This window comes from Euprymna scolopes, chromosome 19 (assembly GCF_053919585.1).
Source record: "Euprymna scolopes isolate OS-2025 chromosome 19, ASM5391958v1, whole genome shotgun sequence".
NCBI lineage: Eukaryota > Metazoa > Mollusca > Cephalopoda > Sepiida > Sepiolidae > Euprymna > Euprymna scolopes.
Genome location: NC_136500.1, coordinates 103,366,865 through 103,380,683, shown reverse-complemented (window position 1 = coordinate 103,380,683; position 13,819 = coordinate 103,366,865). Strand labels below are relative to the sequence as shown.

General features: G+C 33.5%; 1 protein-coding gene across 2 annotated transcripts in view; it reads left to right on the top strand.

The window, feature by feature from the left end:
• LOC145239862 (putative tubulin polyglutamylase ttll-15) overlaps positions 1-13,819 on the top strand; it is an 867,893-nt gene that overhangs the window by 355,108 nt on the left and 498,966 nt on the right. For both annotated transcript variants that reach the window (XM_080103430.1, XM_080103429.1), the window contains one exon: positions 6,312-6,420. In XM_080103430.1, the coding sequence (XP_079959556.1) occupies positions 6,312-6,420 (109 nt within the window). The remainder of the gene's footprint in view (positions 1-6,311; positions 6,421-13,819) is intronic.

Sequence of the window (13,819 nt, the reverse complement as noted above, 5' to 3'; positions counted from 1 at the left end):
GTCTACGAATGATGTAAGGATGTGATTTGGAAGATCATTAATGTAGATCAGGAAAAGAGTTGGGCCCAGGATGGACCCCTGAGGGACTCCAGCATTTATACTGTGAGCTTCTGATTTCTGCCCATCAACTACTACTCTTATGAACCTATCAGAGAGAAATGATTTAATAATTGAGAAGACATTTCCAGCTATACCATAGCTGGAGATCTTTTGAAGTAAACCTTTATGCCATACCCTACCAAAGGCCTTTGATATGTCAAGAGATTATCTCTTCTATATATGCGTTAACTTTAATGGTACATATATACACAGAGATAAAAAGGATTAATATATAAAGGACAGCTTGTTTGCGTAAATTAAATAAATTTTACAGAGCGTTCCCATGGCAACGCCCGTGTTGTGTAACATTGAGTAACATAATTACGTCAGGACTCCATAACAATTATATAAAAATAAAAAGCATATTGATAAACAAATAAATGGAATAAATAAGAGATCTTCAATCATTGATAAAATAAATTATACATTAATATATATATATATATATATATATATATATATATATATATATATATATATATATATATATATAAAACTTAAAATCAGCAGATTTATAGGTACAAACAATATAATAGAAATCCGAATAGATTTCGCATTAAACGCTGTCTCCATTATAGATTTAAAGCATCCGGACAGAAATTAAATCGTAACTGATATCTCATTCGCTGAAATGAAACAAAAATTAAACTAAATAATAAATCAACAAATAGATAAAAGGATAATGCATAAAAAAAGATTAAATTAAACAGATAAATAAATATTAAAATTAAAATGTCTGTAGTAATAACGGTGATGATAAATAAAGAAACCTTACACGCAAAGCCTTTTCTGGTTTACAGTTGATTAGAGCAAATTAAATAAATTTCATAGCGCGTTCTCGCGACAATTAATCAGTGAGTAGCATATCACGTTATGATCTGATAACAATTATATAAAAAAATAAACAAAATAAATAAAACATATGAGAAATTTTAACTGATTAAATAAATTAATTATATATATATATATATATATATATATATATATATATATATATATATATATATATATATATATATATATTAAGATCAGCAGATTTTATAGATAAACACAACCTAATGTAAAAACTTAATAGGCTAACATTAAACGCTGTCTCCATTATAGATTCATAGCACCACTTACTTCCGGTTAGAATTTAAATAACAATTGATATCCTATACCTTAGAATCAACAAAAAATTCAACAAATTATAAAAGAGATAATCTATTCTAAAAAAGATTGAATTAAATAAATGAATAAATAAATATCTGTAGTAATAGCGATGATAATAAATCAAGAAACCTCTGCATAAAACTTTTTCTGCTTAACAGCTGATCCGTTCCTACATCCATTTCCGCTTTACGATATTTTAATGTTTTTTTTTCTTTTTTTAAGGACATTCTTTGGTCCCTTTCTTTTGAAAATGAGATGTATACTCGAAATATTAATATGTCCACCATCCCGGTTATATCAAACAGTAAGTTCCTATTTACTTATTTGTATTGTGATTCTCTTGAAAAATAGCAGGATATACGAAGTAAAAAAAAATAACAAAACAAATAAGACCTTCTTTAGTTTGTCCTTTTTTTGTTCATACGTCACGTCAATACAACAGCCGGGTTCCTGCATTGCTATAGGCTTTTTATACTTATATATATATATATATATATATATATATATATATATATATATATATATACGAGGGGGCGCAATAAGTAATGTCCCTGGCCCACTTCGAGTTCTCTGATCTAGATGAAATTTTGCATGTGCAATGATTTATATCTCTACGGGTTATGTGGCAAATTACAGCTTTGAACTAATTGTGCTTTCTGTTTTACAGGTGTTTGAACTGAGTCAGGTGTGAAATGGAGCCTGTTGAATGTCGAGCAGTGATCTGGTTTTTGTATTTGAAAGGACGCACACCACTGGAGACTTTTGATGAAATAAAAAAAAACTTATGGTGATAATGCCCCATCATATGACCTTGTAAAACGCTGGCATCGTGAATTCAAACATGGTCGGAAGTCTGTGGAAACAGCTCCCAGACCTTGTCGCCGCCCTCCTTCTGCCATTGATGAGGCATCTGTCCGTTAAGTTGAGGCTGCCATTTTGGAAGATCGGCACATTACTATTCGCCAAATAGCCCAAGATGTCAAGATTAGTACAGGGTCTGTGGAAACTATTATTCATGACCATTTGCATATGCCAGATGGATTTCCAGGTTGTTCAAACCATTCCAGAAGCGAGAACGCGTTGAGTGCTCGAGGATGAATTTGGAGATGTGCCAAGAAGATAAGTCAAAGTTTTTCAAAAGACTGATTGCATAGGATGAAACCTGGGTCCATCACTATGATTCAGAGACCGAAGCCCAGTCAATGCAGTGGAAGCACTTGGACTCACCACCTCCAAAAGAGGCAAGGGTGCAGCCCTCCGCTGGCAAGGTCATGCTCACAGTCTTCTGAGACCAGGACGATGTAGTGATGACAGATTTCCTGGCAAAGGGTACCACAATTACAGGAGCCTATTATGCTTCACTTTTGAGGAAATTAAGGGAAGCTATCAAAATCAAGAAGCGGGGCAAGATCAGCAGAGGTACCCTCCTTCTGCAGGACAATGCTCCGGTCCACAACTCGCATGTCGCCAGATCAGAAGCACGGCTGTGTGGTTATTGAATTCTGCCTCATTACTCTCCTGACCTTGCACCCTCTGACTTTCACCTCTTCCCAGCCATGAAGTTATTTTTGAAAGGAAAGCGTTTTCTAGATGATGCAGCCTTGATTTCTGAAGTCTCGTCGTGTTTGGAGGACCAACCTTGGGTGTTCTACAAAAACGGTCTCCAGAGCTGCATCAAGCGATGGGAAAAATGCATAACACTGGGTGGTTCCTACGTAGAGAAAGACTAATAACTGTGGCAAATTTCGTTGCTCTGCTGCTATGGGAAGTGGGTCAGGGGCATTACTTATTGTACGCCCCTCGTGTGTGTATATATATATATATGTGTGTGTGTGTGTGTGTGTGTGTGTGTTAGACCCGTTGGGTCAGTATGTTATATTAGCTATGGAACTAACGTATGAGCGTGACACTTGTAAAGAAAATAGTTTTTTGTGACGTAACAAAAACATTTCTATGAAAGTATATTAAAATGAAAAAAGAATTTAGATAGATTTCTATGAGTTGTTCTGTTTATAATTGTTTATTTTAAAAAAAACTTACAGACATTGAATTATAAGTGGTTTGCCATACTTATAGGTAAATGTGCACTGAACAGATACCATAATACTTAAAGTTAAATTCAAATTTTGATATATCCTTTTAAAGTAAATTGTTAGTTGAAAGTGCAGAATAGTTTTAAAAAGAACACTCTCCCCATGTTAAGAATGGCTTTTTAAATAAAAAATGAAAATAAAATGTAACTTTTTTCATTTATTTTAACAAACATTCATGACCAATTGGATCAAATATTTAATTTTTATGTTAATAATAAGATCAATAAAACTAATTTAAAAAATGCGGGAATGAACGATGTAAACAAAAAAAAAAGCAGAAATAATTGTTTATTTGGATAATGTAAACGCGAAAAAAATTGTTACGCTGAAAACGTATACAGTAAAACAATACGTTTTATTGTCGAGTTGATTATGTATTTACGTTGTTATGGGAAAATGAACGATGTAAAAAAACAGAAAGTATTAACAATTGTTTATTTGGATAATTTAAATGCGAAAAAAATAAACAATTGAGACGCTGAAAACGTACCCAGTAAGACAATATGTTTTATTGTCGAGTTGATTATTTACGCTGTTATGGGTTTATGTTTGTGTACGTACGCGCAACCGGAAGTCGTAAACCGGATGTTGGGTTACAGCACCCGTTACAAGCTCATTTGAGTTTTATAATTATATATATATATATATATATATATATATATATATATATATGTGTGTGTGTGTGTGTGTGTGTGTGTGTGTGTGTGTGTGTGTGTGTTATTTAAAACAGTAATCTACGGACATGCATGTTTCGCATGTCCGTATATTACTGTTTAAAAAAAATGATAGATAAATAAATAAAATAATAATAAATAATAAATGAATAAAAAATATTATTTGTTTACGTTCAAATAAAAATATGGGCGACTTTCTAAGAAACAAGATCTTCAAGGTGAATATTAACCGTATTACCGCTTGAAAAAGTCAACAACAAATCTGCATATATATATATATATATATATATATATATATATATATATATATAGAGAGAGAGAGAGAGAGAGAGAGAGGGAAGGGGAGGGTAAACATAAAGAAAAAGACAAGAAAAATGAAGAGGAAAATAATATAGTTGTGTAGAAGCCGAAACTCGCTACAATCACAGGTAGGAGCTAAATCTCGTGGCTCGAGATTTGAAATTCATTTTCTCCCTGGTTTGTCCAATCACAAGCCAGTTCTCAATCACGTGACCGAGTACACAAAAAGGCGAAACCACAAACCTTTAATCCTCTTTCTCTCTGCTCTGCCCACCAGCGATGTATGCTGCTGTGCAGAGCAGAAAGGCAACAACAAGTCAACAATGGCTCTCTTTAAATTCACATTTGTTTCCACGTGCGGCACCCAAACGAAATTCTTTATCATGCTAAAGAATTGCTCTCGTCGATACATCGATACACACACACACACACACACACACACACACACACACACACACACACACACACACACACACACACCCTGCAACATACAACAATACAATGAGAATCTTGCTCTTTCTTTCTCCTTTAACCGGTTTCCTTCATCCCGACGACTACTAGCTATAAACACGTGTAAACGGAACTATTCTCTCATCAACAAGCCGGCAATATATTAAATCTATCTTTACACAAGAACACTTCCACCTACTAACCCGTCTCTCTTGTACACGCTACTAACGAGGATAACAAATAAAGTTGTTTATTAATATAGAATGAAACTCCATTTCGTTGTCTGTTATTCTATATGTGGTGACACCTGAATACGTAGCCTTCAACGACGGCTTTATTTGTTATTTTCTTTTTTTCCTGGCCTCTTTAAGACAACAAACTTTCAGTATCGGTAACATTTCACTTTGCTGCAAGATTCTTTCCTTTCAAAAAATTATTTTGACTTCATACTTGTCACGAACAACAAAAAATTATTTTGACTTCATATTGTCACGAACAACAACAAAAAGCACGCACTTTTCACGGAAAAGCAAAAACGATCTTCAAATGTCGCTTGCTCATCACTTGAGAGTTCTCTATAACACCGGATATTCTTTTCGCCGAAAAGAAAAACAAAACAAAGGAGCATAAAAAACTGACACTTTACACTTACAAGCGAAAACATCTTCAAACGTCACTTATTTATCATTGAGGCCATTAGAATACTGTTCTATCACCGAAAATTCTCTCCATCGAAAATAAAGATAAAATATCATCGCTAAAACTAAAAAGCTGGAACATTTTCAAAAACGTTAATCGCACTGTGCAACACCATATGTACCTACAACGTTTGTATACAAGGTGCTGACTCCATGTGCATTCGATACCACTAGTGGCCTGACAAAAGAAAGTGAACAACTGAACAGGCCACGGTCTATATCGATAAATGCTTCTGAAACTAGTAACTCAGAAACTTCTGATGATGACGATGATGGTAAACTGCCTTACAGCGATTACGATGATGATAGACCATGCAAAAATAGTCTTGGGCGTAATCCTCCCATATAGGAAATTGCAGCTCCCCGACTCTACACGAGCATGCGAACAAAAAAAAAATCGCACTCAGGTGTATTATTTGTGATTATGACATCAGAGGAGAATGTGGCGAAAGTAATGAAAAGCTTGACTTACACAATCGACGGCCCCTGTCGGGCGACAGAATCAAGGAAGGAAAGAGAAAAAAAACTTTCGTCTATAGACGGCCTGTTAATATACATATAGCATTAATTTGCATATGAGGTCAATGATGGCTGTGAAAAGAATAAATGGGAAAGCAGAGAGGAGTCTTTTATTTGACAACTGGGAAAAGCATAGAGTGAACAGACGGTGACAATTACAGTTGAAGTCAGGAGTTGGCAAGGAGGAGTTCAGACGAATAGCTGTTATTAGTTTTTTTTGTTGTTGTTTTTAATCTGAATTTTATCCAATCCTGTTCTCGAAGTCACAATTGTTGAATTTGTTCTCTTATAAGATCTTAATAGTATTAATGATTTTCTTATTTCAGGAAGGAACCCAGACAATGTATGGAATAAGATAAAAGCTGCAATTATAAGTGTTTACTTAGAAAAAGAAAAGAACATTTTCCAAATGACACAATCGTATAAAAGCTCAAGGTAAATCTTTCGTTTCATTTGGAATTGATGATTCTAATGTTTATTGTACCATTTCTAATTCATAAGATTACTAGCATTTTTTACATGATGTTTCATGTGGCAATGGACTTTCTTTCTTGAGAATTCTTGGTGGAATGATTTGTTTTCATTGAGGGAAAAGAGGCATTGGTCAGTTGTTGGTTCAATATTTTTGGTCGTATTTTTTATGTCATTACTTGATTAAACATGTGACGCAATTTTTGTTTAAATATATACTTGGAATAGATTTCACTGTTCACGGTGAAGAGAACGATATGAGAAAAAGGGGTGGGTAATTAGTTCCTCACCTGCAATTTTCCGCTGCTAATGTTTTCTTCTTAATATAACAATGTTACGCCTATACACTTGTGAACATTGGAAATATCCATTTCTCAATAGTAAAGCTATATATCTATATCTCAATAGTAAAGCTATATATTTATATCTATATATCTGTCTATATATCTATAAAAGTGAACGTGTCTGTCTGTCTGTCTGTCTGTGTCCATTTCCCTGCGCAATAACTTGTCAATTTTTAGTCTACAAAAATTTGATATACAAGGTACTGAGATTTGGGAAAATCTTTGTGATCGGTTATGGCCAGAAATTTGGCGATTAAGGGGTCAAAGTTCAACGATTTGACCTTTGAGAACTCTATCAAACGCCTCCGACAATTTTCGGTGTAAACACTTGAAATTTTAGATATAGGTTCCTTGGACATGGATCTAACTTAATAACTTGATTTGAACCCAAAACAATAAATGTTAAGAAGTCACAATAGGGGTCAAATTTAAAAAAAAAAAAATAACCCCTGCGGTCTCTACCAAATTACTCAGACAATTTTTGGTCTAAACTTTTGAAATTTGACATAAAGGGTATTCAGATATAGGGCAAGCTTTTTAATCGGGTTGGGTCGAAAATTGTTAGTTACCAATATATAAATGTATGTATGTATGTTTGCATGTCTGCCTAAAATTTTCAACAGAGGCGACGGATTTTACCAAGATCAGTATCGTTTTGAAGTTTGACCTTTCAGACGAGAAACATTGGAAAATTGGCTAAAACATTAATTTTTTCACCCTAAACTGGGCACTTTTCTACAGGAGGGGTCGCTTTTTTCACCGATATTTTTGAAAGTCATAATCTCCTTTCGATTGTCTAGCCTTAATTAAAACATAAGTCACTTCCGGTTTGGCAGTGGTCGTAAGAGTGAAGGCGTCATGTTTTTTCCCCATTCTTTTCCTCCTTCGCAGTACGGGTCCGAGCCTGCCTTCCTACTACCACTTTTTTTTTTTTTTTTTTTGCTCAACATACGCATCCAAACACCCGGGCAACGCCGGGCTGAAATGCTAGTATATATATATAAGTGAAAATGTCTGTCTGTCTGTCTGTCTGTGTACATTTCCCTACAAAATAACTTTGTCAATTTTCGGTCTACAGTCTGAAAATTTGACGTACGAGGAATTGAGATTTGGGAAAATCTTTTTAATCGGGGTTGGGCCAGATATTTTGCTATTAAGGGGGTGAAAGTTCAACGATTTGACCTTTGAGAACTCTTCCAGTTTTGGGTCTAAACACTTGAAATTTTTTATATAGGTTACTTGGACATGGATCTAACTTTATGATTTTATTTGAGCCTAAAACAGGGGTTTGTTAAGGCGTCAAAATTGGGGACAAAGTAAATGAATTTGATCTCTACGGTCTCTAACAAATAACTCAGCCAATTTTGGTCTAAGCATTTGAAATTTTAGATGTAGGTTACTTGGATATGGGTTAGACATTTTAATTTGATTTGAGCCCAAAACAATAAATGTTAAGGGGTCAAAATTAGGGTCAAAGTAAAAAAAATTAACCTCTGCGGTCTCTAGCAACTTTTCTCGACAGTAGTTAAGGAAGCCTATTATATAGAAAGGCATTATCATACATATGCACACTTTTTAATATATACATATGCATATGAAGTTATGAACAGTACATAGGGCCCGAACAAAGCCGGGCTAAACTGATAGTATATATATACTAGCATTTCAGCCCGGCGTTGCCCGGCTGTTTAGAGATGTATGCTGAGCAAAAAAAAAAAAAGTCAACTTTTTAACTTTGACTCCTATTATGACCCCTTAAAATTTATTGTTTCCCAAATCTCAGTACCTCTTATATCAAATTTCGAGTCTGTACACTAAAAATAGACAGAGTTATTGTGTAGGGAAATGTACACAGACACACAGACAGACAGACAGACACACACACACAGTCACGTTCACTTTTATAGATATACTAGAATTTCAGCCCGGCGTTGCCCGGGTGTTTGGAGGTTTACACTGAAATTTGACCCCAATTATGACCCCTTAAAATTTATTGTTTTGGGCTCAAATTGAGTTATTAAGTTAGATCCATGTCCAAGGAACCTATATCTAAAATTTCAAGTGTTTAGACCCAAAATTGTCGGAGGCGTTTGGTAGAGTTCTCAAAGGTCAAATCGTTGAACTTTGACCCCTAAAGAGCCAAATTCCCGCCCGAAAACCGATCACATCGATTTTCCCAAATCTCAATGCCCTGCATATCAAATTTCGAGTGTGTAGACTGAAAATTAGCAGAGTTATTGCGAAGGAAAATGTACACAGGCACACAGACAGACAGACACACAGACACGTTCACTTTTATAGATATACTAGCATGGGTGCCCGGCGTTGCCCGGGTGTTTGGAGGTGTATGCTGAGCCCCCCCCCAAAAAAAAACGGTCAATTTTTTTAACTTTGACCCCTATTATGACGTCTTAAAATTGATTGTTTTGGGCTCAAATCAAGTTATTAAGTTAGATCCATGTCCAAGGAACCAATATCTAAAATTTCAAGTGTTTAGACCCAAAATTGTCGGAGGCGTTTTGTTAAGTTCTCAAAGGTCAAATCGTTGAACTTTGACCCCTTAACAGCCAAATGTTTGACCGAAAACCGATCACATCGATTTTCCCAAATCTCAGTTCCCTGTATATCAAATTTCGAGTCTGTAGACTGAGTTATTGCGAAGGAAAATGTACACAGACACACAGACAGACAGACAGACACACAGAGACACGTTCACTTTATATCATGATATATGGAGTGAGCTCGACTCAATACGGAGAAAGAGTCAATGCTGGTATTTAATAAAGTATTCCGTTATAGCGGACCCATATGTGTTGTTTACAGCGTCGGTAGGTAGGAATGTTCCATTCACTGAATATATAGATAGATTGCAGATTTTCTCTCTCTCTCTCTCTCTCTCTCTCTCTCTCTTTCTTTCTCTCTCTCTCTCTCTCTCTCTCTATATATATATATATATATATATATATATATATATATATATATATATATATATATAAAAGTGAAAGTGTGTGTGTGTGTGTGTGTGTACATTTCCCTATGCAATAACTCTGTCAATTTTTAGCCTACAGACTCGAAATTTGATATACAGGGTACTGAGATTTGGAAAAATCGATGTGATCGGTTTCCGGCAGAAATTTAGCGATTAAGGAGTCAAAGTTCAACGATTTGACTTTTGAGAACTCTATCAAACTCCTCCGACAATTTCGGGTCTAAACACTTGAAATTTTAGATATAGGTTCCTTGGACACGGATCTTACTTACTAACTTGATTTGAGCCCAAAACAATCAATTTTAGGAGGTCATAATAGGGGTCAAATTAAACAAAATGTAGTGTTTCTTTTTTTTTTTTTTTGCTCAGCATACACCTCAAAACACCCGGGCACCCATGCTAGTCTATTATCTATCTATCTATCTATCTATATCTATCTATACTCCTATAAATTCGTTTCTCTTTTGTGTGCATTGGTATTCATATTAAAAACCCTCCTTCCTATTTATTTAAAAAGAAAATACAATGTTCTTATATATGGGTCGTAGAATTGCATTCACTAGCAAAAGATCTAGCTAATTTGCATATTCTTTTAAACATTCATTTTAATTAATTTCCTATTAGTTTTTTTCGGGTTTCTTATGGAATGATCATCTTTAGTCAACTATTACGTGTAATTATATTCATGCAGATATTATACATGATTTATACTTGCATAATATTTGCGTAAAACGTGTGCAGTAAACACAAAATTGTTTCCATATATATTTATCTATACGTATATATTTGTGTTTTTCTATCTATCTATCTATCTATATATATATCTATCTATCTATATCTTCTATATATCTATAAAAGTGAACGTGTCTGTGTGTGTGTCTGTGTGTCTGTGTGTGTGTCTGTGTACATTTCCCTACGTAATAACTCTGTCAATTTTTAGTTCAATTTTACCAATTTTGAAGGTGTTCAACCTACGTAGTCGGCACCGCAACCCCCTCATCATATTAGTAATGTTATTTATTCATTTAAATGTGGTTGCGTGCCGACTACGTAGGTCGAACATCTTTAAAATTGGTAAGTCGCATAGAACAACATGAACCGAGCAAAATCAGGAATGGAACATTCCTACCTACCGACGCTGTAAACAACACATATGGATCTGCTATAACAGAATACTTTATTAAATACCAGCATTGACTCTTTCTCCGTATTGAGTCGAGCTCACTCCATATATCATCTAAAAGTCTTGGAGACTGTTCACGTTCGCCTTAGGAAGCCTTCCCTTTGTAAACAAAAGGACTGCTTGTTGGGTTTGAACGTGATCAGCCTCTAAAATCCATCCCTATACGATTGCTCTTGCTCCCGTCTCTTTTTTAAGATTTTATCATTAAGGAAAACAAATTACTAAAAAATAAATCCCTGGATTCCAATTTTTATGAGTGAGAGCGAAACATGTCAATTGACTCGTTTTGATTTTTTTCCCCCTACTTTTATTTTTTAGTCGCTATCCATTTTCCTTTTCCTCCGAAAAAATACATCTTCCCTTCATGATTGCCTTAATAAAGTGTTATACCCCCAAGAAAATTATGAAATATATATATATATATATATATATATATATATATATATATATATATATATATATAGAGAGAGAGAGAGAGAGAGAGAGAGAGAGAGAGATCTTTTTTATTTATAGTTATGTCTCGGAAGTAGAGTGAAAAGCACATCTTATTTTTCTTTTATTAATATTATTTTTTTTCCTTGTACACACATTTTTGTGAATTATTCCATGGATTTCTACATTTGAATTATTATGGACCATCTTCTTCTAATTACGGGATTTCCTTGGATTTTACTTGTACAAATGGAAATTCTTTTAACTTTCTTGAAGTTTTACATTTGGATTTTACCGTCACTGGATTTTTTATCTTCCACCAGACTATCCATTCATGTGTAATCACTTTTTTCTTTGCCATATTCCCTCTGCTTAACTTATTTTGTTTTCAAGTAAGATCTTTGACTTACTTGTTGTTTCATCAAATACTTCTGCATGCAAAATCCGATCCCGCATTTTGCTAATTCCTACCCTCTGATGAGAAGGAGAGTATTTCTTCAAAGCTCCGCGGATTAAGGACTATCCATTTATCTCGTGTTTCCTTTTCAGATTAACTATGTTTTTAACTCATTTCAAAGTGTTTTTAACATATTTTATTAACTGTTTGCTCATATATATATATATATATATATATATATATATATATATATATATATATATATATATATATATATATATATATATATATATGTATATATATATATATATATTAATTTTATTTATACAAATATTAATGGCTACATATGTGCATACATGTTTCTGTAATCACCCACGTTGGGGGATTACGTCTTCAGGCCAAGAACTACCTTCAAAAGTGACATTTCCACCAAATACATTTTTCTATTTCGTTTATCAAGTTAAAAATACAACCTGGGTGGGAGTCAATAAAAACAAAAAACAAAAAACAAAAACGGTAAAAATATGAGTGACGTCTTTGAAGATGATAAACATCTTTTTTCTTTTCCCCTTCCCCCATCTAACCTAACTTTTGGCTTTTTATGGCATAGGGTACTTGAGAGTTTAGTTTTCTTGTCTTAGAGTCTGTAAGTTAATAACCTTAGCTATGGTCAACCAAGTACTGGCCGGTGCCTTTTTAATCTATCTCCACCCACACATACACGCAACACACACATAACACCTCCATACACAGACACTGCCAACACACACATACACACATTAATCCATATATTCAAAAGCGAATCCATGCAGAACGCTCTTTGTTTTATTTACTGAAACTAGACAATGATTCTGAAACTACGTAGAAGATAAAGTAAAAGTTACATTAAGGTAAATAAAAAAATAAATAAATAAAAATAAAATACATAAATAAATAAATAAATAAAAAAATAAAAAATAAAAAAAAAATATAATAAAAAATAAAAAATAAATAAATAAGAATAAAAATAAAATTAAATTAAAACAAATAAACCAACAAAATGTGAATAAATATAAACCCGAAAGTTATCTAAACTCCACATGTACCTATATGCGTGTATCAATACACTTATAAATGTCTACACTTATCCACACCCGCGCATATATACACACACACATTACAGACATACAGAGACAAATAATAGTATTTTTCTTTACTTATGTAGCGTGGTAACTTCTTCGTATATGCAATATTATGCTATCCGACTACAGACGGGTGTATATATATATACACATACATATACACACACATATATATATATATACATATATATATACATACACATATACATATATACACAAACACACACATACATACATACATAAATATATACATACATATATATATATATACATATACACATACATACATATAAACACACACACAACAGGCATACATATATATACCCACACATACCAACATATATAACATATATATAAACAACATTCGGACATCCATACATTTTTGTAATCTATATTGTTACAACAATTCTATACGAGGCAGCCTATTCTAATAGTTCAGAAATATACGTGTGTATACATACATCTACATACAATAGACACAGAGACACATCCACATACAAACATACACACAGATACATAGATACAGATATATATATAAACATACAAACATACATGCATACGCAAAATACACTCATATATCCAAAATCACACAAATATAGACATATATATATATATACATGCATACATGTACCGTGCTACCAAATGATACATCTAAAGTAGAAACAGACATGAATACATCTACTATATAAATTCACTTTTTCTATCAAATTCCACACGTCTAGTTATGTTTCATGGCCCCATAGCTTATATATTGTAGTACTTACCTTCATCTTTACTTATTCACTCTAATACCCTTATTCCCTTCTCTTCCATTCACCCTTCATTCCTTACTTTCTTTCATCTATTTATTTCTTCATTTTTTTTTTTTATATTAATAAATTATTTTTCCTACCCGGG